At 54.5% G+C, this 25759-nt stretch overlaps 10 protein-coding genes across 10 annotated transcripts; 4 read left to right on the top strand and 6 right to left on the bottom strand.

Moving 5' to 3' along the window:
- Window positions 1–1283: 1283 nt before the first annotated feature.
- On the top strand, window positions 1284–3216 carry BROUX77_001969 (uncharacterized protein; the record flags this gene model as incomplete). Its single annotated transcript, XM_073746457.1, has 3 exons — window positions 1284–1441; window positions 1517–1628; window positions 1699–3216. The coding sequence occupies 3 exons, from the start codon at window positions 1284–1286 to the stop codon at window positions 3214–3216; spliced, it is 1788 nt and encodes a 595-aa protein (XP_073607051.1).
- A 1493-nt stretch (window positions 3217–4709) lies between these two features.
- On the bottom strand, window positions 4710–6701 carry BROUX77_001968 (uncharacterized protein; the record flags this gene model as incomplete). Its single annotated transcript, XM_073746455.1, has 1 exon — window positions 4710–6701. The coding sequence occupies one exon, from the start codon at window positions 6699–6701 to the stop codon at window positions 4710–4712; it is 1992 nt and encodes a 663-aa protein (XP_073607050.1).
- A 2584-nt stretch (window positions 6702–9285) lies between these two features.
- BROUX77_001967 (uncharacterized protein) lies at window positions 9286–10308 on the bottom strand (the record flags this gene model as incomplete). The annotated part of the gene is made up of 3 exons (XM_073746454.1): window positions 9286–9714; window positions 9819–9976; window positions 10125–10308. The coding sequence occupies 3 exons, from the start codon at window positions 10306–10308 to the stop codon at window positions 9286–9288; spliced, it is 771 nt and encodes a 256-aa protein (XP_073607049.1).
- A 373-nt stretch (window positions 10309–10681) lies between these two features.
- Window positions 10682–11992, top strand: BROUX77_001966 (uncharacterized protein; the record flags this gene model as incomplete). Its single annotated transcript, XM_073746453.1, has 1 exon — window positions 10682–11992. One exon carries the CDS (start codon window positions 10682–10684, stop codon window positions 11990–11992), a length of 1311 nt encoding a protein of 436 aa, XP_073607048.1.
- An 89-nt stretch (window positions 11993–12081) lies between these two features.
- BROUX77_001965 (uncharacterized protein) lies at window positions 12082–13130 on the bottom strand (the record flags this gene model as incomplete). Its single annotated transcript, XM_073746452.1, has 3 exons — window positions 12082–12848; window positions 12899–12947; window positions 13011–13130. The coding sequence occupies 3 exons, from the start codon at window positions 13128–13130 to the stop codon at window positions 12082–12084; spliced, it is 936 nt and encodes a 311-aa protein (XP_073607047.1).
- A 782-nt stretch (window positions 13131–13912) lies between these two features.
- On the top strand, window positions 13913–14548 carry BROUX77_001964 (uncharacterized protein; the record flags this gene model as incomplete). Its single annotated transcript, XM_073746451.1, has 3 exons — window positions 13913–14256; window positions 14338–14419; window positions 14474–14548. 3 exons carry the CDS (start codon window positions 13913–13915, stop codon window positions 14546–14548), a joined length of 501 nt encoding a protein of 166 aa, XP_073607046.1.
- Window positions 14549–14660: 112 nt separating this feature from the next.
- BROUX77_001963 (uncharacterized protein) lies at window positions 14661–16523 on the bottom strand (the record flags this gene model as incomplete). Its single annotated transcript, XM_073746450.1, has 6 exons — window positions 14661–14857; window positions 14914–15359; window positions 15422–15500; window positions 15554–15995; window positions 16064–16443; window positions 16499–16523. 6 exons carry the CDS (start codon window positions 16521–16523, stop codon window positions 14661–14663), a joined length of 1569 nt encoding a protein of 522 aa, XP_073607045.1.
- Window positions 16524–18406: 1883 nt separating this feature from the next.
- Window positions 18407–19603, top strand: BROUX77_001962 (uncharacterized protein; the record flags this gene model as incomplete). The annotated part of the gene is made up of 3 exons (XM_073746449.1): window positions 18407–18470; window positions 18581–19141; window positions 19233–19603. 3 exons carry the CDS (start codon window positions 18407–18409, stop codon window positions 19601–19603), a joined length of 996 nt encoding a protein of 331 aa, XP_073607044.1.
- A 469-nt stretch (window positions 19604–20072) lies between these two features.
- BROUX77_001961 (uncharacterized protein) lies at window positions 20073–22617 on the bottom strand (the record flags this gene model as incomplete). The annotated part of the gene is made up of 5 exons (XM_073746448.1): window positions 20073–20340; window positions 20418–21561; window positions 21619–22293; window positions 22390–22413; window positions 22482–22617. The coding sequence occupies 5 exons, from the start codon at window positions 22615–22617 to the stop codon at window positions 20073–20075; spliced, it is 2247 nt and encodes a 748-aa protein (XP_073607043.1).
- A 1511-nt stretch (window positions 22618–24128) lies between these two features.
- BROUX77_001960 (uncharacterized protein) lies at window positions 24129–24833 on the bottom strand (the record flags this gene model as incomplete). The annotated part of the gene is made up of 3 exons (XM_073746447.1): window positions 24129–24193; window positions 24279–24459; window positions 24810–24833. 3 exons carry the CDS (start codon window positions 24831–24833, stop codon window positions 24129–24131), a joined length of 270 nt encoding a protein of 89 aa, XP_073607042.1.
- Between the last annotated feature and the right edge of the window lie 926 nt (window positions 24834–25759).

Below are 25759 nucleotides of genomic sequence, written 5' to 3'. Positions count from 1 at the left end.
CCTGAAGGTTTTAGGATGGCAGGATTATATGGGCAGGACAGGCTCTAGAAATGCACGTAGCATATATGCGGCATACAAGTGGCCCAGAGCACGCTAGCCTGGGAACGTCACAGGATCGCTGGACACGGTTGAGACCAGCCTGGGGGCCTGGGGTCTAGGGGCCTAGGGTGGTGATGTTGGATATCGTGTGGTATGCTTGAGTATTTGTACCAGGACAGACAGCACTGGATTGGCTGGCCGCCCGCCCCAAGAACAGGGGCAGTGAAGGCGGGGGGGGGGGGGGGGGGGGGCGCTGTCGGCAGGTGGGAAGAAGCCCTGGAGGTGGTGGCTGGTGCCAAAGACGAAGGCGTTGTGCCCGCGTTTGGGGTCGAGCTGTTGTTATTGTTATTGTTGTTGTGATGGCAGGCTGACGGCGAAAAGAAAAAAAAGAATTAACTAACTATTCTCCAGCAAAAAACAAAGGCAATTGTGGATCGGTCCAAGCTTGCCCACATTGGCACTTGTACCTTGTACTTTCACACGCCCACGGCCTTCTCGCACGCCCACTCAGACCCAAAGCCAGCGCGCTGGTTTAAAGAGCTTTTGGTCCCTGAGCCGAAGGAACTTTTATTCTCATGCACCTTTTCTGCTCTTCTTGTCTGCTTCACTTTTTTTGCTGCTGCTCTTGTTCTTGCTTCTGCTGCCCTGCCGCATCGCCGTCCATCAGCGCCCCAGCCCGGAGACTCTTTTCTTCTTCGCTTCCTCTTTGACTTAATTTTATTCTTTTTTTTTTCTTTTCTCCATCTACCGGGACGCTCTCTCTCTCTCTCCATCTCCATCTCTGGACTTCTCACGGCGTGTGTGTACTCGTACAAGTAGTGTGGCTGGAATTCCGTGGCTTGAGGAGAAGGCTGAACTTGACCTCAACTCACCACCACGGCTGGTCTTCTGGGAACCCCGTCTGCATAAATATCATCGTAGAGCCTCATCCACAGGCCTGGATATCTGGCTGGAAACCCTCCCAGTAATCTCGCTCGTCCCGCGTGACAGCCATCTGCCGCTGAATTGGCCGCCCGGCCGTCGTCCCTCGTTCGCCCATCTTCGTTTCTTGTAGGCCTACGCCGTTTTCTTTCCTTCCATTCTCGACTCTGGCGGTGTCTTGGCTGTCGGTCTCGTCTTATCCCCTTCTGCCCCCTCGATCCCTCGATCCGATACCCGCCCTCTCGTCTTCGGTCTCCCAGTCATTCCTTGACCTTCCCTCAGCGACTTTTGCTTCCCCTTCGTCTTCTTCAGTTTAATTCTTAATGCCAAGCTACGACCCTCCCGCCCATCTCGACTTCGACATGAACCACTCGCAGTCCAACTATCCGGCCATGGCGACCATGATGACTCCCAAGAAGGGCCTTTGCGTTGTCAACGTGCAGCCTGACAAGCAGACCAAAAACCGCCGCAAGAGAACCCAGTATGTCTTGTCCCGTGTCCAGGAACCACCACCTCCGTCCGTCCGCCTGTGCTAACCACCCGCCCATCCTTCCAGAGCCGGCGACAAGGCCATCCTCGAAAGCGCGTACCAGGCCAATGCGAAACCCGACAAGGCTGCGCGCCTTGCCATTGTCCGCCAAGTGTCCATGACGGAAAAGGAAGTCCAGGTGTGTACTACTAGATGAGCCAATATCTGCTCTGCTGTGCTTCGTACTAACCTTGCTTGTTTGGTTCTAGATCTGGTTCCAGAACCGCAGACAAAACGACCGCAGAAAGTCCCGTCCGCTGTCCGCACAAGAAATCGCCGCGCTTCGTTATGGCGGTATGCAAGTCATCTCGTCCGAATCTGCCAGCCCCGAAATCCGCAACGCTCTCCAGGCTGCCTGCGGCGGAGTGGCCGATCCCGTTTCTCGCACCCAATCGCATTACGCCAACCCGCGCGCCTTGGATTCTCCCCCCATCAAGGTTCTACCGAGTCATACTCCCGTTCATATCTCTGTTTCCCAGATAGGCGCGAATGCCTCTGCCTCGCCCATTCCTTCGTTGGTCGACAGTTCTCCTCTTGTCCGTACCGGCGTTCAGTCTTCTGCGTCAGCCATGCACTATGCCGACATGAATAGCTCGCCTGAGAACGAGATCCGGACGCCCTGCCACAACACCAGCAACGGCCAATATCCGGTTATGATCAAAATCCCCGACTCAGTGTCCAATTGCCGCGTATACTGGAACAACATGGGAATGTCGTCGCCTTCCAGCCCCGTCATGGGGTCCGAGTCCAAGCCGCAGACTCCCAGTGGCGCCCCTCAAAACGCTCCTTCACGGAGACTGCCTGAGCCGCTGAGTAAGGTCCGCCTGGGATATTCTCTTGATGGCCGTGCCGAGATTACGAGCGAACCGTCCCCGACTCACTTCAGTGCTAGTGATCGCGAAAACGATGTACTACCCGAAATTTACTCCAAGACCCCCGAGGAAAGCATTGGCCGAACAACCCCTGTGACACTGCCGCCCTTGTCCGCTCTTACGCGCGGGATACCGACTGGTCGCTCGCGCGACGTTCATGAATGGGAGGTGTGCTGTGACAGAAACACGCCCCAGGATGACCAGCTTACCAAGATTGCTCTGAACGAGGCCGCTGGCTCTGCGCTGGCTGAAATAAGCCTGCGTCGCTCAACTAACAATTTGTCTGGTTCTTACCAGTCAACGCATGGACATCCTGGAGCCCTTCAGATCAACAACGCCCGTAAAAATACCGTGCTATCACCCACGCCACAGCTCGCCAATGGCAAAGCATCACGTGTGAAAAAGCCGCTATATAGAAGCAATCTGAACTACCGCGACGACCCGTTCCATACGCCTCTTCAGACCTCCAAGGTCCAAATGGCCATGCTTGTTTCCGATGCTAGTCCAACGCCCGGAAGCGCAGACAGCGACAAGGAGAACTGGACGCCCGAGGACTCCCAACCAGGCTTCATTAGACACCTTATGTCCCAGGACGCCATCCAAGCGCGGCCCCAATCTCGCCACCGCCGCAGCCACAGTCCCGCAAGCGAAGCCTCGTCAGTCTTGAGCAAAAAACGGCCACGCGCTGATACCGACGACGCGTACGAGAATGCCGAGTCTGCGTCTGCGCCGCGCAAGCGTACGGCTCGCGATGACGACGTCAACCGCTTTGCCCGCGCTGCCAGCCCTAGTAAGAGGGGCGACGAGGTGTGTGTTGCCGGCCTGCTGGCGCTGAGCCAGGGCAACTGGCGCTGAGTAGCATCGCCGCCTAGCCCGGGTCAGCAGCTTGTTGGAGTTTCTACACATGGCTCGTAGACACGTGTCTGTGTCTGAAACGAGTGCCGTCCTCCTCTTTTTTTCAGAGGCAGATGCACCCGCTGCGTCAGCCGACTCTTCCTCTTTCTCTCCCTGTTCTTATTGGGACGAGTAGGAATAGTCACATAGGGACAATACTCTTCTTTTCCCCCCAATCAAAAAAAAAGCATGGCTTTGTATTCCGTGACTATCATGTCTGGTAGCACCAACGGAAGTCGGTGAGGTGCGGCGCTACGTGTGTACTACATCCGTCAACTCCGGTCTCCGGTTTTTCGGTCTCCGGAGCCACCCATTCGGACAACGTACACCGCAGTGCCCTTATTTTTTTCCTTCTTCATTTCATTTCATTTCATACTTGCGCTTTGTGTATTCTTATCCTTTTTTTTTTCCTTTCTTTCTTGTTCGTTCACTCACATGCACCACTTCGGCGCGCTTCATGTACCACTTTTTTTCTTCTTCTTCACTCATTCTCACGCTCTCTTCTTCTCTAGGGCAAGAAAGAAGATGAATGTTCTCTTCTTTCTTCCTTCTCATGCCCCTATTTCAATCTTCACTTTTCTTTTTTTTTCTTTTTGCTTCTTTCTTAGGAAGTAGTAAATATCTCGTTTCAATGATTTCAGGTCTCGAAAAGACGGAATGGGGAGGGGGAGGGGAACGGCGGGCGGTCCGGTCCGGTCCGGGTGGATGGATGGGATATATGATGGGAAGGCGGAGGACTCGCATTTCTTTTTTTTTTTTTTCGATTCTCTTCTTCATTTATATACGGAGGCGGATGTTTTTGAGTTTTTCTTCTCTTTTTTTTTTTTTTTTGCTGGGTTTCTTGTTTTTACTTTTTTCTTCGTTTATTGTGTCCCACGATTTTCCTTTTTTTTCTCTCTTTTTTGCTTCTGCGCTTTTCTTGGTTCTAGACGTGTCGATATTGACACAAAAAAGACCATATACCATCTTTCCCCCCCCCAATCTCTCTCTCTTGGCTTTGGCTCTTCTTTTTCTTAAAAGCATGATCCAATGCGTCTCTTCATCTCTCTTCCATCGGCCGAGGGCTCTCACACTCTTATTCTCTTCACCATAGGAATAAAACAAAAAACCACACAAGTTTTCACACATTTCTTTATTTCAGTACCACACTGCGTTTAAAAAAAAGGATCAAAATGGACAAGAAAGGACAAAAAACCGGCCCATGAAATGCAAGCATGACATCATATATACAGCGCGTTGTATGTCTATGAAACAAACGCCAACAAAAAAGAGACAACTGAAAACCAAAGAAAAAACCCGGCATGTATATATACCCAACATAAAGCCGCCTATGAACAGATGAAATTGCACTCGACACCCAACCGGACCATGAGAAAAGAAACGCTTGCGACAAGTCTGTTTCTTGTCGCAAAACCTTCCTCTTTCATCTTATCCCTCTTGAACCTCAACGCTGACTACATACCCAACATGCTCATCTGGCGCTGCAGCGGACTAGCCGCCTCACTGCAGTCCTCGCTGGCGTAGTAGGCAGAGTCTGTGTCGATGTCCCACTCAGGCTCATCGCCCTTGCGCTCAGCGTCGCCGTCCTCATCACCGTGAACTGGGGAAGAGTCGAAGGGCTTCTGGGCCGCAGCACGTGTATTCCACCGCAGCGTGCGCGAGACGCTATCGAACCACTCAGTGTCGGTCCGTGTGACGGTGGGGAAGGGGTACTGCGAAGCCGTGATAGTTACGCAGTCACCTTGGCGCAGCTCGACGCGACCCTTGCCGTCAAAGGCACAGTAGGCCGTGGCACGCGAGTTGTGGGGAATGCAAACACGCAGAGCCATGGTATCTGACAGCACCATCGGACGGAAAGACAGCGTGTGTGGGCAGATGGGAGTCAGCAGGATGGCCGGGATATCGGGGTGCACCAGCGAGCCACCAGCTGACAGCGAGTAAGCGGTGCTTCCTGTAGGAGTGCTGAAGATACAACCATCAGCCTGCACCACAGTCAGCAACTCATCGTCGCCGTACAGTTCCAAGTTGGACACGTAGGGCGACGGACCACGGTCAATGACCAGCTCGTTGAGCACCTCAAATTGCTCGCCCTCGCTAACAGGCGGCTGGTTGAGCCCGGCATTCCGGAAAACTGTGCAGGTGAAACGCATGCGCAAGTTCACCTTCATGCCGGAATCACCCATGATGCGGTTGAGGTGCTGCGCATACCGCTCGTACTCGAAGCTGGTCAAGAACCCCAGACTTCCCAGGCTGAATGACAGGGTAGGCGGTACAATCCGCTGGAACAGCCACGAGGTGAAGAGGACGGTGCCGTCACCGCCCAGGGTCAGCACGAGATCAAACTTCTCGGGCTGGGTCCAGCACAGATCGGGGGACCAAAAACGCAGCATGCCGTCAAAACGTGGGTCCATGGCGCGCAAGCCATCGGCGTTGAAGCGCCGCGAATTGCGCAACTTGGCGTCCACGTAGACGTTGACTCCGACGTCGGACCCGTAGCGCGGCGTCCGCAATAGCCACATTGCCAACTCGCGCGTCAGGTAAACGAGTTGGTTGTCACGGGCCTTTGTGACAATCATGACATTTTTCACCGCGCGCTTGATGGGGCGGCGCTGCAGCTGCTTGCTGATTTCTCGCACTGAGGTGGCGGTCTGGACGAGGCGCGAGTGTGACATGGACTCGTCGCCTTTGATCTCTTCTAAAACGCGGTCAATGTCGACGGCATCGTCGAAGCGCTTGTGGTAGAAGCAAGGACTGCGGAGGGCCGGAATTGCAGTCGACAGACTCGGCGTGTTACTACGGCTGGCGGCAGTGCCGGCCTCGGTCATGCCCAGATTGCTCAGGGCATCGGCCAGAGAGCTGGCATCAGCGGGGCGGTCCTTGGGGAATGGGGCCGAGGGGGGACCATTGCCAGCAACGGTGTTGCCAAAGGACGACGCAGTGAAAGATGAAAGCATCTCGGACAGCGACAGGGCGTGCGGCTTGTGGGCGCGGGCAACAGAAGAGAGGTTGGACTGGCGCAGCGGCGGGGAGACTTTGCGGGCTTTCTCAGCAGCAGAAAGCGTGGCGGGGGTGGAGATGGTGGTGTTGAGAATGGCAGGAGATGTGATGGGGCCGGGACAAGAAGAAGAAGAAGAAGAAGAAGCGGAGGCGGGAGACGCGGGGTTTTGAGGGGAGATGAGGGCGGGAGAAGAAGAAGGCAGTTGCTCTGGAAGAGAGCCAGTGCAAGAAGCCGTGTTGTTGTTGTTCCCGGAGTTATTGCTGCTGCTAGTGCTGCTAGCAGGAACGGCAGCTACGGCGTCTGGGGCTGAAGCGGTGCCTGTAGTTACAGTGGTGCCAGCGCTGTGGTTACAGCTGCTACAGGCGATGCCGTTGATTTCCAGTTGCGGGCTGAGGGCAGGATGCACTGAGCTAGAGCTGAGCTCGGCATGTGGGACGGAAACGGGCATTGCGAAGAAAGCGAAAGGACGAGAAGATTAAGATGGATGTGGTATGTCTGTCTGTCCTTGTAAGCTCAATGAGCACAAAGCGTTGACGTAGTGCAAGGGAAAAATAACAAAAAATAAAAAATAACCCGAAAAATAAGAGTCAAGAGACAAAAACACTGCAAAGGCAACGATTTGATTATGGTGAGCGCGGCCAGCCAATCAGCTCAACAAAGACAAAGACGGATTTGCACCGCTATCAACGCGAGATTACAAAGACCCAAGGGAATCCAGCAGAAGGCCAGCGGCAGCAAGTCAAGACTGTCTTGTAAGTTTCCTGTAATGAAGCAGAGAGCACGAGAAGAGCTACCGCGTAAACATTAATTTGTCAGCACAACCGGCACAGAAAACGGAGTCGGCCCTCAGAGCAGCATGAAGATGAAGTCTGCAGCGGATTTCCACAGGCGGGAGTCGGGCTGCCGGGGGGGGGGGGGGGGGGGCGAGTTTGGGGGATTTGGGGGTGTGTTATAGGCGGTGCGGAGGGACTGTTACAGGAATAAATCATAAATAGAATAGCACAGGCAAGGCAGCGCTATAGAGCCTGCAGGCTTTAGGGGCGCTGTTGTCTCCAGGGGCAAGCAAACACGAGGGCAAAGAGGAAAAGAAAAAAGAAAAAAACTCACCTCGTAAAACGACACAAACAACTGACAAAGAATAGACAAGAATGCGGCGCAAACTGGCAGTCGGTCTCCGGGGCTTCTCTTTATATAAAGATATTGTATCTCTGTACTTGTACAGGCCAGACTAGCAGAATCGGCTTGGTCAAGCGAAATAACAACACACCAGTGAAAAAAATAACGCCCGAAGAAATCAGATGGACTTTAGGAGAATTTGGCTTGACAGCAGCCCGTGAGAAAGATGAGAGAGATATGTACAAAGACGGGCAAAGAAAAACAAGGGCGGATGGTCAACAAAGAAGAAAAAAAGAGCAAATGGGCTGAGAAAGACACACACGCAGATACAAGCCGTTCCATCCCAACCGCTGCCACCAAGCCGCGGGGCGCGATTAATATATTGCCAACAGCCAGCCCAGTCTTCAGCTGCAGTCCGTTCTGCGCTCTGCTGTCCTCCTGTTCCTGATCTCTGCCTCGTGCTCGTGCTCGTGCCCAAAAAGGGGGGCGTCGTGGTCGAAGGGGGTGCATCAAACACCACACAATGGCTCCAAAATAGACGAAGATGTCATGGCACGTTTGATGCGCCTGGGACGGGGCGAGAGCGTGAGAGAGAAGCAGACAAGAAACGCCGGGCGGCTCTTGACGTTCATGTCTGTCCTCTGGTTTCTGTTTCTGATTGTGCTGTGGGTGGTTTGTCTGGCTCTCCATCTCTCTCTCTTCTCCCTCCTGGCCACTTACACGGGCTGTCGCTATGCGATACAAAAAGCACAGTCCCAACTGTCTGATGCCCTCGCCGGGATCCCCTCTCTTGTTTCCTGGGCACTCTTCCGCGATGCCAAGCAAGACTCAAGACTACAGGCAGCGGACATCTATGTAGGCTACTCACTAGTTGGGAGTTAATATGTACGGTATGCTTGGATACTTGGATACACTAGCCATGTGGCCACTACATGCAGCAATCTCTTGCCGCCAACCCATTAAACTCTATGCAAGCTCTAAATTGGCTCCTAGCTAAAAGTAAGCTGGAAACAGGCTTGGCTCTTCTTATTGGCATCATGAAGATTGGATTGTTGGTGGTGGTGTCTAGCCCATCTTCACACCCACACTCACCCACACTCACCCACTCTCACACTCACTCACACTCACACTCACACTCATTCTCATTCTCATTCTCATTCTCATCACACTCCTTCTCACCCTCATCGTTATCCTCATTCTCACTCTCACATGCTCACTCTCCCACCTCTACCCTCCCACACAAGCTTTACCCTCACCACGCAACCTGAGGACAAGCTGAAACAACGCCAAATGAACACTCAACAATGTAAACGGTCTTTCCCCCCGACTGATACCTGCCGCCTGTCGTCTTCTGCTTCAACTCCGGCAAATCACTTGACGGTGCCCGAGTTTGTTTCGTCTTGACGAGCCCCCTGGCTACTAGATCAAATCTTTCTTTTTTTCTTCTTCTTTTCTGTCACGTTCTTCGTCTTTTCTTCCCGCGCTTCTCTCCGTTTTGTCTTTTGCTCGGCCTTTTTTTTTTATTCTTTTCCACCAACCCCTCGTCGGCCGTGTCTCGCTGTTCTTCGGCGTTGGGCCTCTTGGTCGCTTTGTTCCTCTCCTCTCCTCTCCCATTCTCATCCACCTTCACCCTTTGGTAACCCTTGACGTCTCTGTTCCTGTCCCTCGTTTTCTGTCTCATTCTTGTCGCCCCCATCCTTGGTCGTTTTCAATACTTCTTTAGTAACACCATGGGTATATTATGTTGTATCTCTAGTCATCTCTTTCCTGTCTTTGCGCTTGTCGCCAGCTCGTGTCCCTTGTTTCTTCATGTTCACAGGGCGGTGTCTTGCTGCTTTTGTCTTGGATCTTCACCCGCATTTTCAGCATGAAGCCATCAGCTCTCACCATGTCCCCTCTTCCTCCTCTCCTCCCACTCACGCACCAATCTTCCAATGCATGTCCGCCTGCAACTTAGCCTTGATCACTGAATGCATAAACTGCCGCATGTTCGTTGTCTCCGTAGCCCCAGAGTTCTCCATGGCTGTATCAAGGCCCTGCTCGTCCTCGACTGCCCTGCAGCAAACATCCTTGGCCCTCTCCAAGACTGTCGCGAGCTCTGCCGCCGAGAACTGGCCCTCACTCTCAGCCAGAAGCAGCTCGTTGCGCGACGTGAAACCAAACACGTGCACCGACCGCGCGCGGCTGACCTCAACTGCCGATGGGTCGACGACGATGTGCGGCTCACCGTCCGCTGTTGACGATACTGCGAGTACTGTTGCAGAGGCGAGACTGTTGAGTGGAATTGCTGCTGCCATGAGACCCAAAATTGCCGAGTGCAGCAATGCGGGTATGGCGTCCAAGTTCTATACACAGGTTAGCAAGACTATTGTAAAAGGAGAGTGCGTGTGTGCCTCCACATAGACGTAGATATAGCTTTTTATCTAGTCTGGGGCCCGGATAAGCCTACCGCTTGTGCCTGTACAATCTTGGCATTCACATAGTCGTTCTCCGGAGTCTCTGTGATCTGAAGAACAATCTGTATCAAACACCGGGGGAAGTTCCGGAGCGGAATAAGGCTGCTCAGCGCAGATTGAAGAAGGGACTCTAGATGTCTCTCACGTGTACCTATAAGCCCAGATAGTCAGCGCCAGTTTCACCATACACACACCACCGTAACCTCCCTGGCGTCAGCCGTGTTGCCCTTTGTCTTTTTTTCTTTTCCTTTCTCGCTCAGCCACGCCCTCTCCTTCTGATCGGAGAACCGTCGTCATACCTCCAACGCCAGCCCCAGGCCGCACAACCAGATCAATGGTGGCTTCAAACGCCGCCTCGTCCTTCTTGGGCGCCTCCAGCGGCCCGTTCACTGATGCCAACACCTTGTAGCCATTGTGCGAAAAAGCAGCAGAGCCGTCGGCGCGAGGCAGCGGCGAGAGCTGCACTTCAGGACCAGCAGACATTTTTCAGGCTTGTCGTGTTGTTGCTGTGTGGGGCTTCAAGGGAAGATGTGCGGTAGCGGTGATTCCCAAAATTCCAGACTGATTTTCAGCCGTTGCGATGAGTGAAGCTTGATGAAACTTTTTGTTGTTGCTTTGAATCTTGTTGAATATGTCTCCGCCGTCTAACAGAAGTTTTTTCCCAAAGTCTTAGGACGCAGTCTTTGTGTATGGGAACTATTGCCCCATTCGTTCCTTGTTAGGGTCCCGTTCATGTATAACCCTAGTAGCCAAGTCTACTTCAACCTTGTCTGTATTGCGTTGAGCTCCTCAGGATTCTTGACCAAATACACTACATATCATAACTGAAGCAAGATAACCAAACAACTTTCACAAAATGGCTTCTATACAACCGTCTACCTCGCCGCACATCAATAACCCGGTGGCATCTCTCCCGGCGGTAGCAGCGATTCCCAAGCTCGAGCCGCGTCGCCGCCGCCCCGTAACAAACCCGCTGCCTCGCCCCGCCACGCCGGCCTTCCCGCCGCTGCCGGACCTCGCTGCGACTGAGTTCCAGATCCCGACGCGTCGGATCCTGTCGGACACAGACCTCAAGCTGTTCCTTGCGTCGCCGACCAGCAGCCTGATTCAGGCGTGGATCTTTGGCCTGACGGACGCCGTGGCCGGCGTGCCACGACCGGCTGCTACCGCAGGTGACGTCAACCTGAGTAAGCCAATGGCGCAGATCATGTCCATTCTCGAAGAGCTGGAGGAGATCCGGCAAAAGACAGTGCCACACCATGGCACGGGCTCGCGTTTTGGAAATGTGGAATTTAGAGACTTTGTCGACGAGACAGAGAAGCAATTGATGCGTTGGCACAAGGACTTGGGCCTGGAGAAGGAGGAGGCTATTACCGAGGTGTCGGCGTATTTGATGAATTCGTTTGGACACCGCTTGCGTCTTGATTACGGCTCGGGCCATGAGCTGAACTTTATGATCTGGCTGCTGTGTCTGTATGAGCTGCGCGTCTTTGACAAGAGCGACTTTAAGTCTGTGGTTTTTTCTGTATTCAGCCGTTACCTGGCCCTCATGCAAAATCTTCAGATGTCGTTCTACCTCGAGCCAGCAGGTTCCCACGGCGTTTGGGGCTTGGATGACTACCAGTTTCTTCCATTCCTGTTTGGCGCCTCACAGCTCATCGACCATCCCTACATTGGGCCCAAGGCCATCCACAGCGACTTGACTCTCGAGGAGCATGGCAACGAGTACATGTATCTGAGCCAGGTCAGTTTTGTCAACAGTATAAAAACCGTCAAGGGCCTGCGGTGGCACAGCCCCATGCTTGACGACATCTCGGCGGCCAAATCATGGTCCAAGATTGAGGGCGGCATGCGCCGTATGTTCATGGCCGAGGTGCTGGGCAAGTTGCCAGTCATGCAGCACTTCCTATTTGGCTCGCTTATCCCTGCAACTGAGGGCATGAGCAAGGATGATGGCTCGGATCCGGACGCTGACTCAGAAGACCCGTCCTCGTCTAAGTCTGGGGCCGGCGGGCAGTGTCACGATCATGGCAAGGAAAGTCACAAGCATGGCGAGGCCATTGGTTGGAATGACTGCTGCGGCATCAAGGTGCCAAGCGGCATTGCAGCTGGCATGGAGGAAAGGAAAAAGAAGGAAGGAGAACTGCGCAGAATTCCGTTTGATTAAGCAACTAGTATGTCCACGTCTTTATCTGCAATGCCCAGCATGAATATAATACATGGTTGTTTACCGCCTACAGAAGAAACTCTTGGCGCTTATAACTTGGAGCTAGCCTCTGCGACAACTTTGACCAGCGCGCGGCCGTTTGTCAGACAGGCCTTTCCACCAACAACCTCCGTCACGAAGCGAATTTCCTCGAAGCCATCCACCAATGTTCCAGTCCGCCAGACCTTGGTTGACAGCTCATCGCCCGGCATCACAGGGCTCGAGAAGCGAGCCTGGAACTCTTTGATATTCTGAGGCTTGCTCCCGCCCAGCTTCTTCAGAATCAAATGGCACGTTGTGTTCCACGCAAACAACCCATGCATGATGTCGCCCTTGAAGCCCATTGCGAGCCCCGGCTCCGGCGTCGCATGCAGCGGGTTATAGTCGCCGTTCAGACGATACAGCAGTGCCGACTCGCGCGTCGACGTTTGTGTGAGCACACAATCCGGCGCGCGCCCATGCGGCGGCTCAATCTTCTCGGCCGGCGGTCCGCGTGGCCCGCCCCAGCCGCCGCACCCAGACCCGACGTAGAAGACGCTCGCGACGCAGCGCGTGTACACTGCGCCGCTCGCTGCGTCAACGAGATCCTGCTGCGTCTCGACGACACTACCGGCTGCACCCTTGTCGTAGACTCCTAGCACGCGCGTGTGCGTCTCAAAGCGCCGCCCGTCGGAGCTGAGCGGGATCGGCTGCAGGAAGAACATCTTGCGCTGTCCATCAACGACGCGCTGTGGGTCAAAGACCGGCACGTCGGGGATGGGCGTCGCGTTTTGGCGTGCGTAGAAGTCGACGACGTCGGCGGTGGCGCCTTTGAAGCCTGCGGAGAGAGTTAGTGGGGATAGATGCGAGTGCCGGGGGCGGACGGACCGAGAACGATGGGGTAGGTTGGGAAAGCAGCAAACTCGGGATGGCGTTCCTGGGTATTTTATGGCTGTTAGTGTATCTGGGCTGATGTAGATCATTTGTGGGCAGGGCTTACATATAGATAATGGAGCTCGTCTGCTGTACAACCGATGCTGTTGGCAAAAAGCAACAGGTCCCGTCTATTCCACGAAACCGGTAGCGGCGGATACTCGAACCCGACACCTGGACCGAACATTTTGGCGATTTTACAGCAAGATAGAGCAAGGCAATAGAAACGGGCGGGAGCTACTCGAGCCGCGAAATGCGGCTCAGAAAAGAAACTTGGATAAACGTTGCTCAAGCTGTTAGCCGGAGACTTGTAGCTGGGCCGAACATTGTGAAAAGTTTACATAGGGCTTCAGACTCAATACAAGGCTAAGCGTCGCTAGGGCCGAGGTTCGGCACTAGAGAGCTTGCTAGCCGTATTTGATTGGACAATTGGCGATGGTGGGATCTTATCAGATCTGGCATCGTGGTTGAGCAGCCAAACCCTAGACTAGTGCCAGTTAGGGTCTGATACAAGAGATCCAGTGTAACCCTATTTTATGACGTACTTGCAGCTTTTCTTAGGGGTATATCTGAACCCCCGAAACGCGGGGTCCGCCGGTTGTCGAGGTCGAAGCCGAAGTCTCCAAGATCGGCAATTGGAGATCCGGCGGTCTGGGCTGTGCTCCAAGCCAAACAAATGTAGGGGGCTCTTTGGAGTCCTTGATAACTGCGATAATGTTATCAGCTTTTCGCCTCTATCGTTGATAACGGCCAGTTGATACACACACACCTGCGCCCTTCCTCCTCCAAGTGTGCGTCGAGAGCTAGCGTCTGTACCCCCTCCGGCAGCGTTTCTGCCGTGGAGTTTGTTGTGGCCTGGAAGCTTTAGCGAGGTATAAAAAAGAGGCAGCTCAGGCTCTACTCTTGATCTTGTCGTTCTTATTCTCTTTCCCCTTCCCCCCTTCTTTTTCTTCTTCTTCTTCTTCTACCATGTCTACAGTCCCCATTTACACTGCCCCAACAGCCGAGTTGCTTAGCTCACTGTCCCTGAGCGCCGACGAATTCGCGGCTCTGCGGACCGCTGCCGTCGACGCAAAGGCCGTTGCGTACTGCCCGTACTCCAAGTTCCGGGTGGGCGCGGCCCTGCTGGCGCCGAGCGGGCGCATCATCGTCGGCGGTAACGTCGAGAATGCGTCGTACCCCGTGACCACGTGCGCCGAGCGGACGGCGATTTGCACGGCGGTCACGACGTTTGGCGAACGGGCGTTTCGAGCCGTGGCGGTTGCGACAGATGTGACGCCGCCGGCGTCGCCGTGCGGCATGTGCCGTCAAGCGTAGGGCTTCTCTCCCTGTTTGTGCCTGTTTTGTGTAGAGAGACCGAGTGACTGATTGTGTCTGTTCCTGGCGTTTTGTAGGATCCGCGAGTTCTGTGACTTGAAGACTCCTATCATCATGTTTGACAAGGATGAAAAGTTCAGTGTGTTGCTGCTGGAACAGGTACGTCTATTCCGGTTCTGTTTGATGTGCAAAGACTCACTGTTTGGTTCGCAGCTTCTCCCGCTTTCGTTCGGGCCCGAGAGTCTTCCGCCTCCGGAGGCCCTTACAGCTGCAAGAGGAGAGTCATAGGCATCACTGTTGAGTCTCGCCGAGAGGTTTCTTTGGTAATGCAACGAGTTCATTCATGGCCCACATAGATACAACAGCAAATATAATCTCATGCCACTTCCACTCACTACTTTCAGGCACTGGCCGTTTTCTCTAGGATAGTCACGTTTCCTTTGTCGTCTCCATCCTCGTCCCTGACCTGCTTCTTGCGGATTTCCTCAATTTCAGACTGCAGGCGTGGGTCGCTCTTGGTAGTGTTCCATGGCTTCGGAGCGCCCGGCGCAAATAGCTGCTCGACCTCCTCGAGAGACTTGCCGCAGGTTTCTGGGTCTATGGACGCATTAGCAGAGGCTGAAGATACAGAGGAACTATGGAAATAAACTTACAGGTAAAGAAGGCCACAGCCGCGGCCACCACGCACAAAACACCAAAGATGATGAATGTGCGGTACGTGATGTTGCGGAAGGCCGGCGGCGTGAACATGCCCAGAGCAAAGTTAAACAGCCAGTTGGCCACAGCCGCCAGCGCCATGCCGGTGGCGCGAGTGCCGAGTGACCAGACCTCGGCCGCGTAGATCCACGCCACGGGCGCGAGTGTCAGGGCGTACACTACAATCAGCAGATAACTAAAGGCGATGACCACATGTGATGGGTTGCCCGATACCTTGATCAACACGTTGGAGTTGCCGTCGACACCGCCCGGAACATATTCGCCGAAGCCGCCGAGCACGGCTGCAACTACAAAGTGGCAGACAGCCATGCCAAGCGCACCGTAGATGAGAAGCGGCCTGCGGCCAGTCTTGTCGATGAAGAAGAACATGACTCCAGTGAAGCTGTATATGCGGGGTTTGATGTTAGGAGACGGCAGAATGAAAAAGTGAGCGGGGTTCCTTACATGATAAAAAGGGCATACTGCACACCGGAGGCCAAGAGATTGACGTTCTTTGTCAGACCAGCCATCTGGAACACGTATGCTGTGAAGTTGTTAACAGGGGCTTGGTCAACCCTGTCACGAGAAAACACTTACTGATATAATACACAATTGCATTGGCGCCTGACAGCTGCTGGAACGCCTGCACCGACATTCCAGCCAGCGTGCGCTTCCACATGCCGTTGATCACGAAGCTCTTGTACCCCAAGTTCGCCTCCTGCTCCGCACGCAGCACCGTTGAGATCTCGTGCCACTCAGCAAGGACCCCTGGGTCTTCGCGGTTGCCGCCGGCCTGGATGTCCGCCAGCGTGCGGAGCGCCTCATCGTCATGGCCGACCTTGGCCAACCAGCGCGGCGAGCGCGGCAGAAACGGCAGACCGACCATGAGCAGGACGCAGGGGATGAACTGCGTGCCCCAGGCCGTGCGAAAGGACGCGGTGCCGGCAATGTGAGAACAGCCGTAGCCGATGAAGTACATGAAAAAGATGCCCCATTCGATGGCGAGCTGCTGGATGATGATGATGCGGCCACGGCGTTCCTTTAGGGCGTTAGATTTAGGTAACTAAAAGAGAAAACGGTCCACGGAAAGACTACGGCTTGACTTACACGCTTGGCAATCTCGGCAAGATAGACAGGCACCTGTGACGATGTAATGCCCACACACACACCATTCAGCACGCGGCCTGCAATCAGCGAGCCAATGCCATTGGTGGCCACCTGGATTGCCGTGCCGGCCAGCCACCAGAAACAGGCAAAGAAGATAGAGTCGCGGCGGCCCCAGCGGTCAGAGATGGGCCCCGCCATCAATGAGCCGACGACAGAGCCCGCCGCCAGCGCAGAGCCGATGGCGCCCTGTACAACGCCGTGGGGATTGTCAAAGTAGTCCATGTATTGGTCGGTGATGACAATGGCCGACATTGAGGAAATATCAAAGCCAAAGAGCATGCCGCCCACGGTGGCAACGAGTGCCACAAAATATGTGTTTGCTGCAGAACAGGTTAGTCGATACTTGAGAACTAAGAAAGGTTGCCAGATTCATACTAATCTTGGGGAAGTGGAGGCCCATTGTTACTAGGCAGCGTTGGGAAGAGAGTGATGCGCTACATGAAATTACTTAGGTCCCAGAATAGACGCACTGGTGGTCTCTTATAGGTGTTGTAGTTCCCCAGAAGCCCAGACTCGCTGTGCAACCTCATATGCCGCTTCCCCAGAGTTCCCCGCAATGGCCCATCACGAACGACCGGACCTGATAGGAGCGCATCTCGGCACGCGAGCCAGCCAGGGACTTTTTTTGCCCGGGCCATATGATCCCACACGCCCGTCAGGAAACGAGGGTGCCAGTACATGCGCTTAGACGGGGATAATGACAAGGCCATAGGAATGGTGTGCCGGCTGCAAGCGCTACAAGTAGACGCAGGCCGTCTCAGAGCTTGTCCCACTGCTACGTTAGTCCGCCCCCATGAGCTGCCTCGTATCCAAGATTGGTGCGCGTGAGGCCCGGGCTTTGGAGGCACGTTGGTCTCTGGGCCGGCAGGGTGACATGGAAGGACTTTGGGTGTGTGGTGGAGATGTCTGTGACGTGATATTCCAGCAGTATATCTGCCAATTCAATCGCGGGTAAATTCAACCCGACCCTTGCAGTCCTACCCAACCTGGCGCAGAAATAACAAATACGGCACGGCATTCGGCAGAGACACGTCAAGTCGCTTACAAGCACAAGTAGGGCCAACCGGCTAAAATGGCGACAACACGGCCAGCTGTTCCTGATCAGGACAATGATGGGCAGGCTTGTCTTTTGATCGTCGTTGAGACAAGCTACGGAGGAAGGATTGGCCTTCGGGCTTTGCCTAAATTAGACGCGGTCGTCTGCCAGCTACACTGCAACGCTGGAGTCAAACACGGAGCAGCGGCGGGTGTAAGTCGTGTGTAGTCATGCAAGCAGCCACCCTAACCCTAGGTGCCGCGCGTGATGATAAGGTTGACCGGATCTTATCGATACGCAAGACGATAAGGACTCTTGATGACGGAGTCTGCCCCACCATGCCAGTCCTCGTGATGTTATTGGTGGATTTGTCCATCAACCGGCTTCAAAGTCGACGGGTGGGGCAGCCGGCGAAGACTCTCTCTTCAGGGTCTGCGGCTCTGATCATGAGTGCAAAAGGGATGAGAGACGCTGAGGAAATTGAAGCAGAAAAAAAAAAGAAAGATTTCAGTGACGCTGTCTCAGGAACCCAAAGAATCTTGTCCTCACTTTCTATCCGCAATTCCTGAATCCTATGTGACTTTAATTGGCGATCCTTTCAGCGCCCGCTTCAGAATCTGCGGTTCACTGTTGGCCCCACTTTCATGAGCCCTAGGCCGCGCTTCTTTGAACTTTGGCTTTGCACTCTGCCCTTTGACTTCTCTTCTGTGATTGTATATGCCATAGCTTTGCACATCTTGCTCTGACTTTTGTCTCGGCTCTGCCTCTTCCTCCACTCCGGAAGAAACGACCACCGAATTCCGCCGCCCCTCTTGCACCCCGCGCGAACCCCGCCGCTACTTCGCTCGCTTCCCCCCCCCCCCCCCCCCCCCGCCGCCGCGCGCGCATTGAAAAAGACTCTCAGCGTATCCCAACAACTCTTCCCGATCGCTCATTCGCCAGAGACCTCGCTGTCTTTGTCCGTCTTTGTTGTTGCGCCCAGCCTGCTTTCGCTACCACGGTCACACCGAATTCGCCATGGATCTGGTTAACCAGTGAGTCAGGCCGTGATGAACACGTCGGGGGGCTCCTATTGGCCGTGGCTTGAGTCTATGTCTACAGGTGGCACTATGAGTGATCTGTAGAGTGCCCAATACTGTAATCCATATATGGATGCCGTTTGGCCGCTTGTGCAGCTGCTTCCCAAATCCAGAATACGCCGACAAAGTCTCAGCCAGGAGCTCCACGCGCATCATTCAAAAACCACCATGTCCGCTGTTACTAACGCCAATTCAAGCCTCGAGGGCCGCCTGCTCTTTGCAGTCCCCAAGAGTAAGTTTTCCGCCGCCCGCGCAGCCACCGGCCCGACCACACTCCTTTTCACCAAAGACTCGGTGGACCCAACCAGCCCGAAACTAACACTCTCTGTTTCCCGCACCTAGAGGGCCGCCTGAACCAGGCCTGCCTGAACCTTTTGGAGGGTGCTGACATCCAGTTCCGCCGCGAGCACCGCCTGGACATTGCCCTGGTCAAGAACCACCCGATTGCGCTCGTCTTCTTGCCGGCCGCCGACATCCCGACGTTTGTCGGCGAGGGCCGCGTCGACCTGGGCATCACGGGCTGGGACCAGGTGGCCGAGCACGACGCCGCTATGCGCGCCCACCGCCGCGCCGAGGCCCTGCTGAGCGGCACTCCCGTCGCCGCCGCCGAGACCCCGGCCGAGGGCTCGTCTGAGGCTGTGGGCGGCTGTGTCACTGTCATGCCGCTCGGCTTCGGCTCGTGCAAGCTGCAGGTCCAGGTGCCCGTCAAGGGCAGCTACAAGGCTACTAGCGACCTGGTCGGCAAGACTGTCTGCACCAGCTTCGTCAATCTGGCTGCTGCGCACTTTGCCAAGCTTGAAAACTGCGACCCCAGCGAGCTGAAAACCAAGATCATTGAGATTGGCGGCAGTGTCGAGGCTGCCTGCGCCCTGGGCGTAGCTGACGGCATTGTTGATCTGGTTGGTAAGTGGAAACCCCCAAGCTGAGGACTATTCTCCGTCCCTCCAATGGAAAAACAGACAACCCTTGGATCTCTAACACACCAATTTTCCAGAATCCGGCGAGACCATGCGCGCCGCCGGCCTCACCGCCATCGACACCGTTGTCGACACGCAAGCCATCCTGATCAAGTCGCTCAAGCCGTCGGACGAGAAGCTCGTGGACAAGATTGCCAAGCGCATCAGCGGTGTCATCACAGCCCAGCGCTACGTGCTGTGCCAGTACAACATTGAGAGCTCGCAGCTCGCGGCCGCTGTCAAGATCACGCCCGGAAAGCGCGCGCCCACCGTCACCCCGCTCAGCGACAACGGCTGGATCAGCGTCGGCGTCATGGTCGAGAAGAAGAAGATTGCGACAGCCATGGACGAGCTGAGCGAGGTTGGTGCCAAGGACATTCTGGTTCTTGACATCCACAACACGCGGTAGAGCCAGACCAAATAACCCAAGAAAACAAATGAAGAAGAAAAAAAAGAGAGAGAGAGAGAGGGAAATGATGACGGGCAATAGACGGCAGAGCGGTATTTGCTTTCGGGGTCATATATCACGGGATCAGGACAATCAATCGATAAATATATACATCACATACAGGTGAACCACCTCGGCAAGACGAAACATTGAAAAAACAACACAACTGTATTTGTACATTTCTAGTTAAAAAATGACCCAATATAACGAGAAAAAAAAAAGACGCACTGATTCTCAGCCAGCAGAGGGAACACAAAAGAGGCGGTGGCTCAAGGTACAAGCTTGGCCCGACCCAACCCCGACGCTCCCCCTACTAGCTTGCCACGGAGCCAAGAAAAGAACGACCCCACGAATCAGAAATTTTATAGTGCTTCTGTTTCCCTTTGTTTCATGCTCTGTCTCTCTCTTTCTCTCGCTAGCCTGCGTGCGTTTAATCGATCCGCAGGGCTCTTGCAGCCTTCTTGGTCGAGATCTTCTTCTTGCGGCCGCGTTCAAATGCGGCAGCAGCAAGCGGGTCTCTGCCCACGTTGTCCAGGTCCTTGACCTTGTAGATGCGGATGATCCAGTTTTCACTGGTAAAGGCCTCCTCCAGGGTGTCGAGCTCGGGGCTCTTGTCGGGAAGAGCAACATTTCGCACGCGGTCGCGGGCCTGGCCCGGAGGGAACAGGTTCTGGTAGTTATAGTACGACATCTTGTACCTGGTGGGAGGGGGCAAGCGAGCGATTAGTATACAGGGGTCTAGCATCTATAGGATTAGGATGACAGCTCAACTTACATCAGACTGTTCTTCATGGTCTCGGTAGCACCGGCGTCAACGCGGTATTCACCACGGGGAGTGAAGAATTCGCGTTCCTTGACCTCCTCAGGCCAGATACCCTCAGCAATACGAACCATCCACAAGAACTTGTTGATGTCGTCACCGGAATAGCCCAGGAGAGCGCCGAAAACGACCAGCACATAGTCAACCTCGTGCTGGCGGAGAATAGGGTAGCTGACCTCCTCGCGGGAGCTCATGGCCTTGCCGACAGTGGCAATGTGAGTGTTGTTCCAGGTGTTGTTGTCGACAAGCGTGGGGCGGTCAGCCATGCCACCAATTTGGTAGCCATAGTCCCACCACGATGCAATCTTGGCATCCTGGGGAGTGTTTTGGCGCAGCCACTGGTAAGCCTCACGGTAGTCGTCAATGATGTGCTGGGATCCATCGGGCAAGCGGCTGGCAAGCACAACTGACGGCGAAGAGTAGGCGTTGGAGGTGACCCAGGTGCAGTGCATGACAAACATGACCAGGTAGGTGGTCATGGCACCAGCAACAATAACCTTGGAAATCATGTCGTAAACTCCAACGACGGGCTTTCTAACAGAGCTGAGACCACCCTTGTTGGTCTTCTTGCTGGCCTCGGCCTCTTGCTGGGCAGCAGCATCAGGATGAGGAGTCGCGGTGGTCAAGAAGGCATCCAGGACCTGAGACAAAGCTAGAGCAGCAGCAACGCAGACGATGGGAGTAAGGGTCAGCATCAGACGGACCATGACACCAGCAAAGTAGCTGCCAAACAGAGAGTAGACAATAACAAAGACATGCTGGTCCTCCAGCTTCTGGAAGCACATGTAAACACCAGCAGGGAACAGCCAAATCAGCATGTTCAGGTCAAAGAAGAAGGCGGGCCAAGCAGTAGGCTGGTGCTCAGAGACGGAAGCAATGATGGGGATGTGAATCTTGGCATAGCCGGTGTCCCACAGAGAGTAGAAACGACCGTTCCAGGGGGCAATGTAGCCAAGCGATGTCAGACCAACTAGGGCACCGATGCCCAAAACAAAGGTTACACCAACCAGGGTCAGCAGGAAGGTCTGGAACTGGCGTCCAGAGATGGCAGAGCGCACATATTGAATGAAGCCAATGAACTGAATGAAGCCGAAGATTCCTAAGTACTGTTAGAAGAAAGAAACTTGTTCATAAATGGCACAATGGGGATATTTACCGAGAGCAGGCATGTGCTCGCTAGTGCGCACAGGAAGAAAACCAACAAAAGGAATCTGCATGCTAGCAATAGTGCCTAGGGCGTACCAAGTCGAGTACGCAACATACAGGCGGTTGCTGTAGCGGCCCATGAGAATCAGCACAAAAGAGTGCAGGGGCAGCAAGCAGGTAATGAAGGCATAACCACCCCACGAAGCCACCATGTAGCCGTAGGACAGGGCGCAGAGCGCACCCCAGAGCATCGAGCCAGCCTTGAGAGACTTGATCCACAGGTAAAAGGTGAAGACCAACAGGAAGATGGCAATGGCCTCGTTATCGTAGGAGCCAGCAACAGAACGGGAAATGTAGCCGGGGGCGATTCCCATGAAGGCGGCAGCCAGGAGACCAGCCGAGGGCGAGGTGGTCATCTCGTTGGTCAGCAGATAGGTAGCAATGGCGGTCAGGCCGGAGCAGGCCGGGGCAAGCAGAACGCAGATGTTGCGGATATCGATGGGGACAGTCAGCGTGCGCAGGGCGTGGTAGATGACGCCGCTGGTGACCATCAGGCCAGGGTAGAGGGTGCCACCGGTGACACGGCCAAGAGGGTGCCAGGTGCGGTCATCAAACCAGTCCCAGAAGTTGTAGAAGCCATTAGCAACAAGGTACTTGGTAGCACGGAAGTTGAACCACGGATCGACTGGAGGGAGAAGCAGATGTTAGAGACGACGTCAGCAGGACGGATTTCAGCAGGCGCATGGCGGACGGGCGCAGAGGCGAGAGGGGGAGAACTGACACTCATGGATGATACTCTCGAAACCTGGAAGACAACAGCACAATGTTAGCGGGTCATTCGCTCACGGGGCCAGGGGCAGGCACATGGCGTACGGATCACGGAGAAGAGACGGCTGCTGACAGCAGCGCCGGAAATCAGGGCCAGAATCACGGCTCGGAACAGCCACTTCTGCTTGTCGTCGACATTGAGCTTGCCGCTCTCGATCAGCGGCGCGGATTTGGCAGCCATGGCGAAGCAACAAGGGAGTGACGGCGGGAGAGAGCGCTGAGAGCTTGTTCGCCGGCGTCTGGAGATATCGGCCGGGCCGGGTGTCTGGATATGTATATAGAGTGTCGTGAGGCAAGAGAACCCAGCTCTCGCCAAACTTGTCCAAGGCCACGCAATGCAGCACTCGAGTGCGGAGAGGAGGGAGTCGGAAGCGGAGCGTATCGCGGAGCAATGATCAGGCTGGAGTCGTCCTGGTAAATTCTTTAGTCTGCGCCTGTAGTGCAGCTCAAGCCAGGCAAAAGGTGATGATGGGGCAAAGGGGAAAGGAAAGGCCAGACCAGACGTTGGACGATCAGGAAATGAGAAAGAAAGCTTGCGGCTTGTGGCTGCGCGGCTTCAACTGCTCTAGGTACCCGTACACAACAAGAGCGCGACCAGTGTATGTGCCTACAAGTACCGGTACACGACCTGCTGGTCCCTAGCTTCCCTGTCTTCTGGAACTCGTAGTTGGCCGCGCAGGTTCGACTGAGGACAGCATGTAAGCTTCTGAGAGCACTGGCCAATGACAGGGGCCAATTCTGGTCGCACAGGGGTCGGTGCTGGGTTCTGCCGGGAATTAAGCGGCAAGGGTTGTAGACCCTAGTTTCTGCTCAATGCCACTGTCGTCACCATGAACTACACTTCACTCACTCACTCTACTACCAGCACTCACACACTCACCATGCAGTTTCAAATCAACCCGGCTTTTAGTAGGTCTAAGGCTTATATTGTACACAGGAGACTGAGGGATGAAGAAGTAAGACAACAGCAGAAGAAGAGGGATGTTGTGGGCAAGGCAACGGAGGGGTGGAAACAAGGAAAGCTCTGCGGGAAAAACAAATAGAGACTGGATACGACACACATGGCGGCATGGATAAGAGATGGCAACAAGATAAGAGGATGGCTGTTGCTCGAGGTCCTGATCGCATTGATGCAACAGGCTCCAAGTTGGCTGCGTAGGCTCTCTGTCGAGGCCGGGTTCTCGTGTGCCCGGACTGATAGCTGCTTACGGCAGTACAAAGCCGATCAGTCGCGCAGCTCTTGTCTATGCCACTTGAACCGAAAGCCGGGGCTTGCATTGAGTGAAAAAAAAAAAAAGTGCAGTTCGTTGACGGATTGAACGAATGGCTCAGAACCACATTTCTCAGACACGTCGTCTACTCGCCTAGAAAGCATTTGTAGTTGGATATGGCGAAGGTTCGAGGATGATAGAGTTGTCCAGTATTCGGATTGCATGTCCCATTCAGCCAAACATAGTTTTCTCCATCAAAGCATTCCCAAAGGGCCCACGCCAGCTGAGTGAGGAAAAGGGTGAAGTCGTGGCATGGCTCAGGCTGGCAGCGGGAAAAAGAAAAAAGAAGTCTGCCGTTACAGGTCGGAAACTGGAATGGTGTATGGTTGTCGTTCAAAAGAGGAAGACGAAGGAGAGAAAACAAGGTATCGGGGGGAAACGGGCAAGTCTTCGAACAGTAGGATTATACATTTTGACTAGTTTACGCCTTAGCCATGTTGTTAAAGAAGGCCTCGAAATCGAATTTGGGGTCGGTAAAGTCGACAGCTGTGGTCAATTGTTAGTATAGAACAGAGCGGCAATGCCATGGAGATAGAAGGTGAGATTGGTCTGGGGTAGGCAGGCAACATACACTGCGAGCTTGCGGGAGCGGGGTTCTTGCTCTTCGCGTACTCGGACTTGGCCTTGGCTATCAAGCTCTCCTTGTGCTCATACTCGTGCTTGGCAGCAGAGGCCTTTTCCTCGGATCTTATCGCACGCTGGTGGGTGAAGCCGTAGAAGACACCAAAGGTAAGGGCGGACCACCGCAGGACCTAGATGGAACAGACGCAGCCATGGTTAGCTAAGATGGTCACGGGATAACTGCGAGTGCATAGTCACAGCAAGTCGAGGCTGAGATGGTCCTGGAGCGAGCGTCGAGAAATTGGCTCTGGAGCGCATGATATAGCAGATCTCAGGCGCATCCAGGTTCACGGGTGCCGGCTGGCTGGGACGGTTGGCCGGATACCCGGCTGACACACAGCACTCTAGGGGCAGACCGGAGTCTACAGGTAGCCGGCCATTCCCAGATCCTGGGCCACCTCGGCCTGGACAATGAATTTACTGAGTGACTATCAATGGGCGGATGGTGTAATGGGTCGGGGTTTCCGGGTTGACGGCGTACATTAAGCGTAGTCGCTGAAGACATTGTGAAGGGTTTTCGGGAATTAGGACGCGGGCGGAACTAAGCAAAGGCGCAAAGGCACACAGGAAGAAAAAAAAAAAGAGCAACGGTAGCTCTTTGGCAAATAGCAGCAGACACGACGCGAGGAGAGTCCAATTGGCCCGGTCCGAGAGGAGGAAACTGGAGGCGGGGAAGGAAAGTTTGGCTGGGAGATGCAAGATTGAGTGAGGATCCGCTGGCTGGCATTTTCTGCCGGCCTTGTTTGAAGGGGCCGCGAGACCAGAAAAACTGGCAATGGGCAGGATTCGGGAAAGATCGCAGTTTTTGCTCGATGGGTACTTTTGGCCTGGGTTGTGGCATTGGGTGTCGGCCAAGGTTCAGAGAGTGAAGTGGGACCAAAAGTAAACGACACGGCACTTGGATATCCGGAAATCAGCCGGTAGCTTGTGCATCACGTGCGCTTATACCCTATTCTACTCCTGTCAAGGGTTACGTCAACGATAGACCCAAGCTCTAGCCGTGGGGCCCTGGCCAAGCTGTACTCCAGAGAGCCCCATTAGCACAAAGCCCAGCTTAACATGGCCGAACAACCCAATACCAGACGCCATTGGCACCCGTTTTGCGACAGTATCGACACCCTCGCTCTCGATTTGGCACGATTGCTGCCGCCGACGAAGACGCTCTCCCGCTCTAAACTTCCGTCCTGAATCCGCCGCGCCGACCGTGCTCCCCACGCTGCAACCAAAAACGCCGTTTTCCTGACGGCTTCCGCTTGCTTGTGACGCCGACACCATCGCCTGGGCAAAGCTCCATCACCATCGGCCAAGCACTCTGCGAAGCCCGCGCAACCAACCTCCGAATCACAACATCGCCCGCCCATCCAGGGGTTCTTTTCTGTTGGCCCGCTCTACTGTTGGCTCTGCATGCCGATCTCCGTCACGCCGCCCACG

Source organism: Berkeleyomyces rouxiae, assembly GCF_048999995.1.
Source record: "Berkeleyomyces rouxiae strain 22BRR77 chromosome Unknown BrBRR77_ptg000002l, whole genome shotgun sequence".
Lineage (NCBI taxonomy): Eukaryota > Fungi > Ascomycota > Sordariomycetes > Microascales > Ceratocystidaceae > Berkeleyomyces > Berkeleyomyces rouxiae.
Note: the sequence above shows the minus strand (reverse complement) of the source record. Positions and strands in the feature narration are given on the sequence as shown.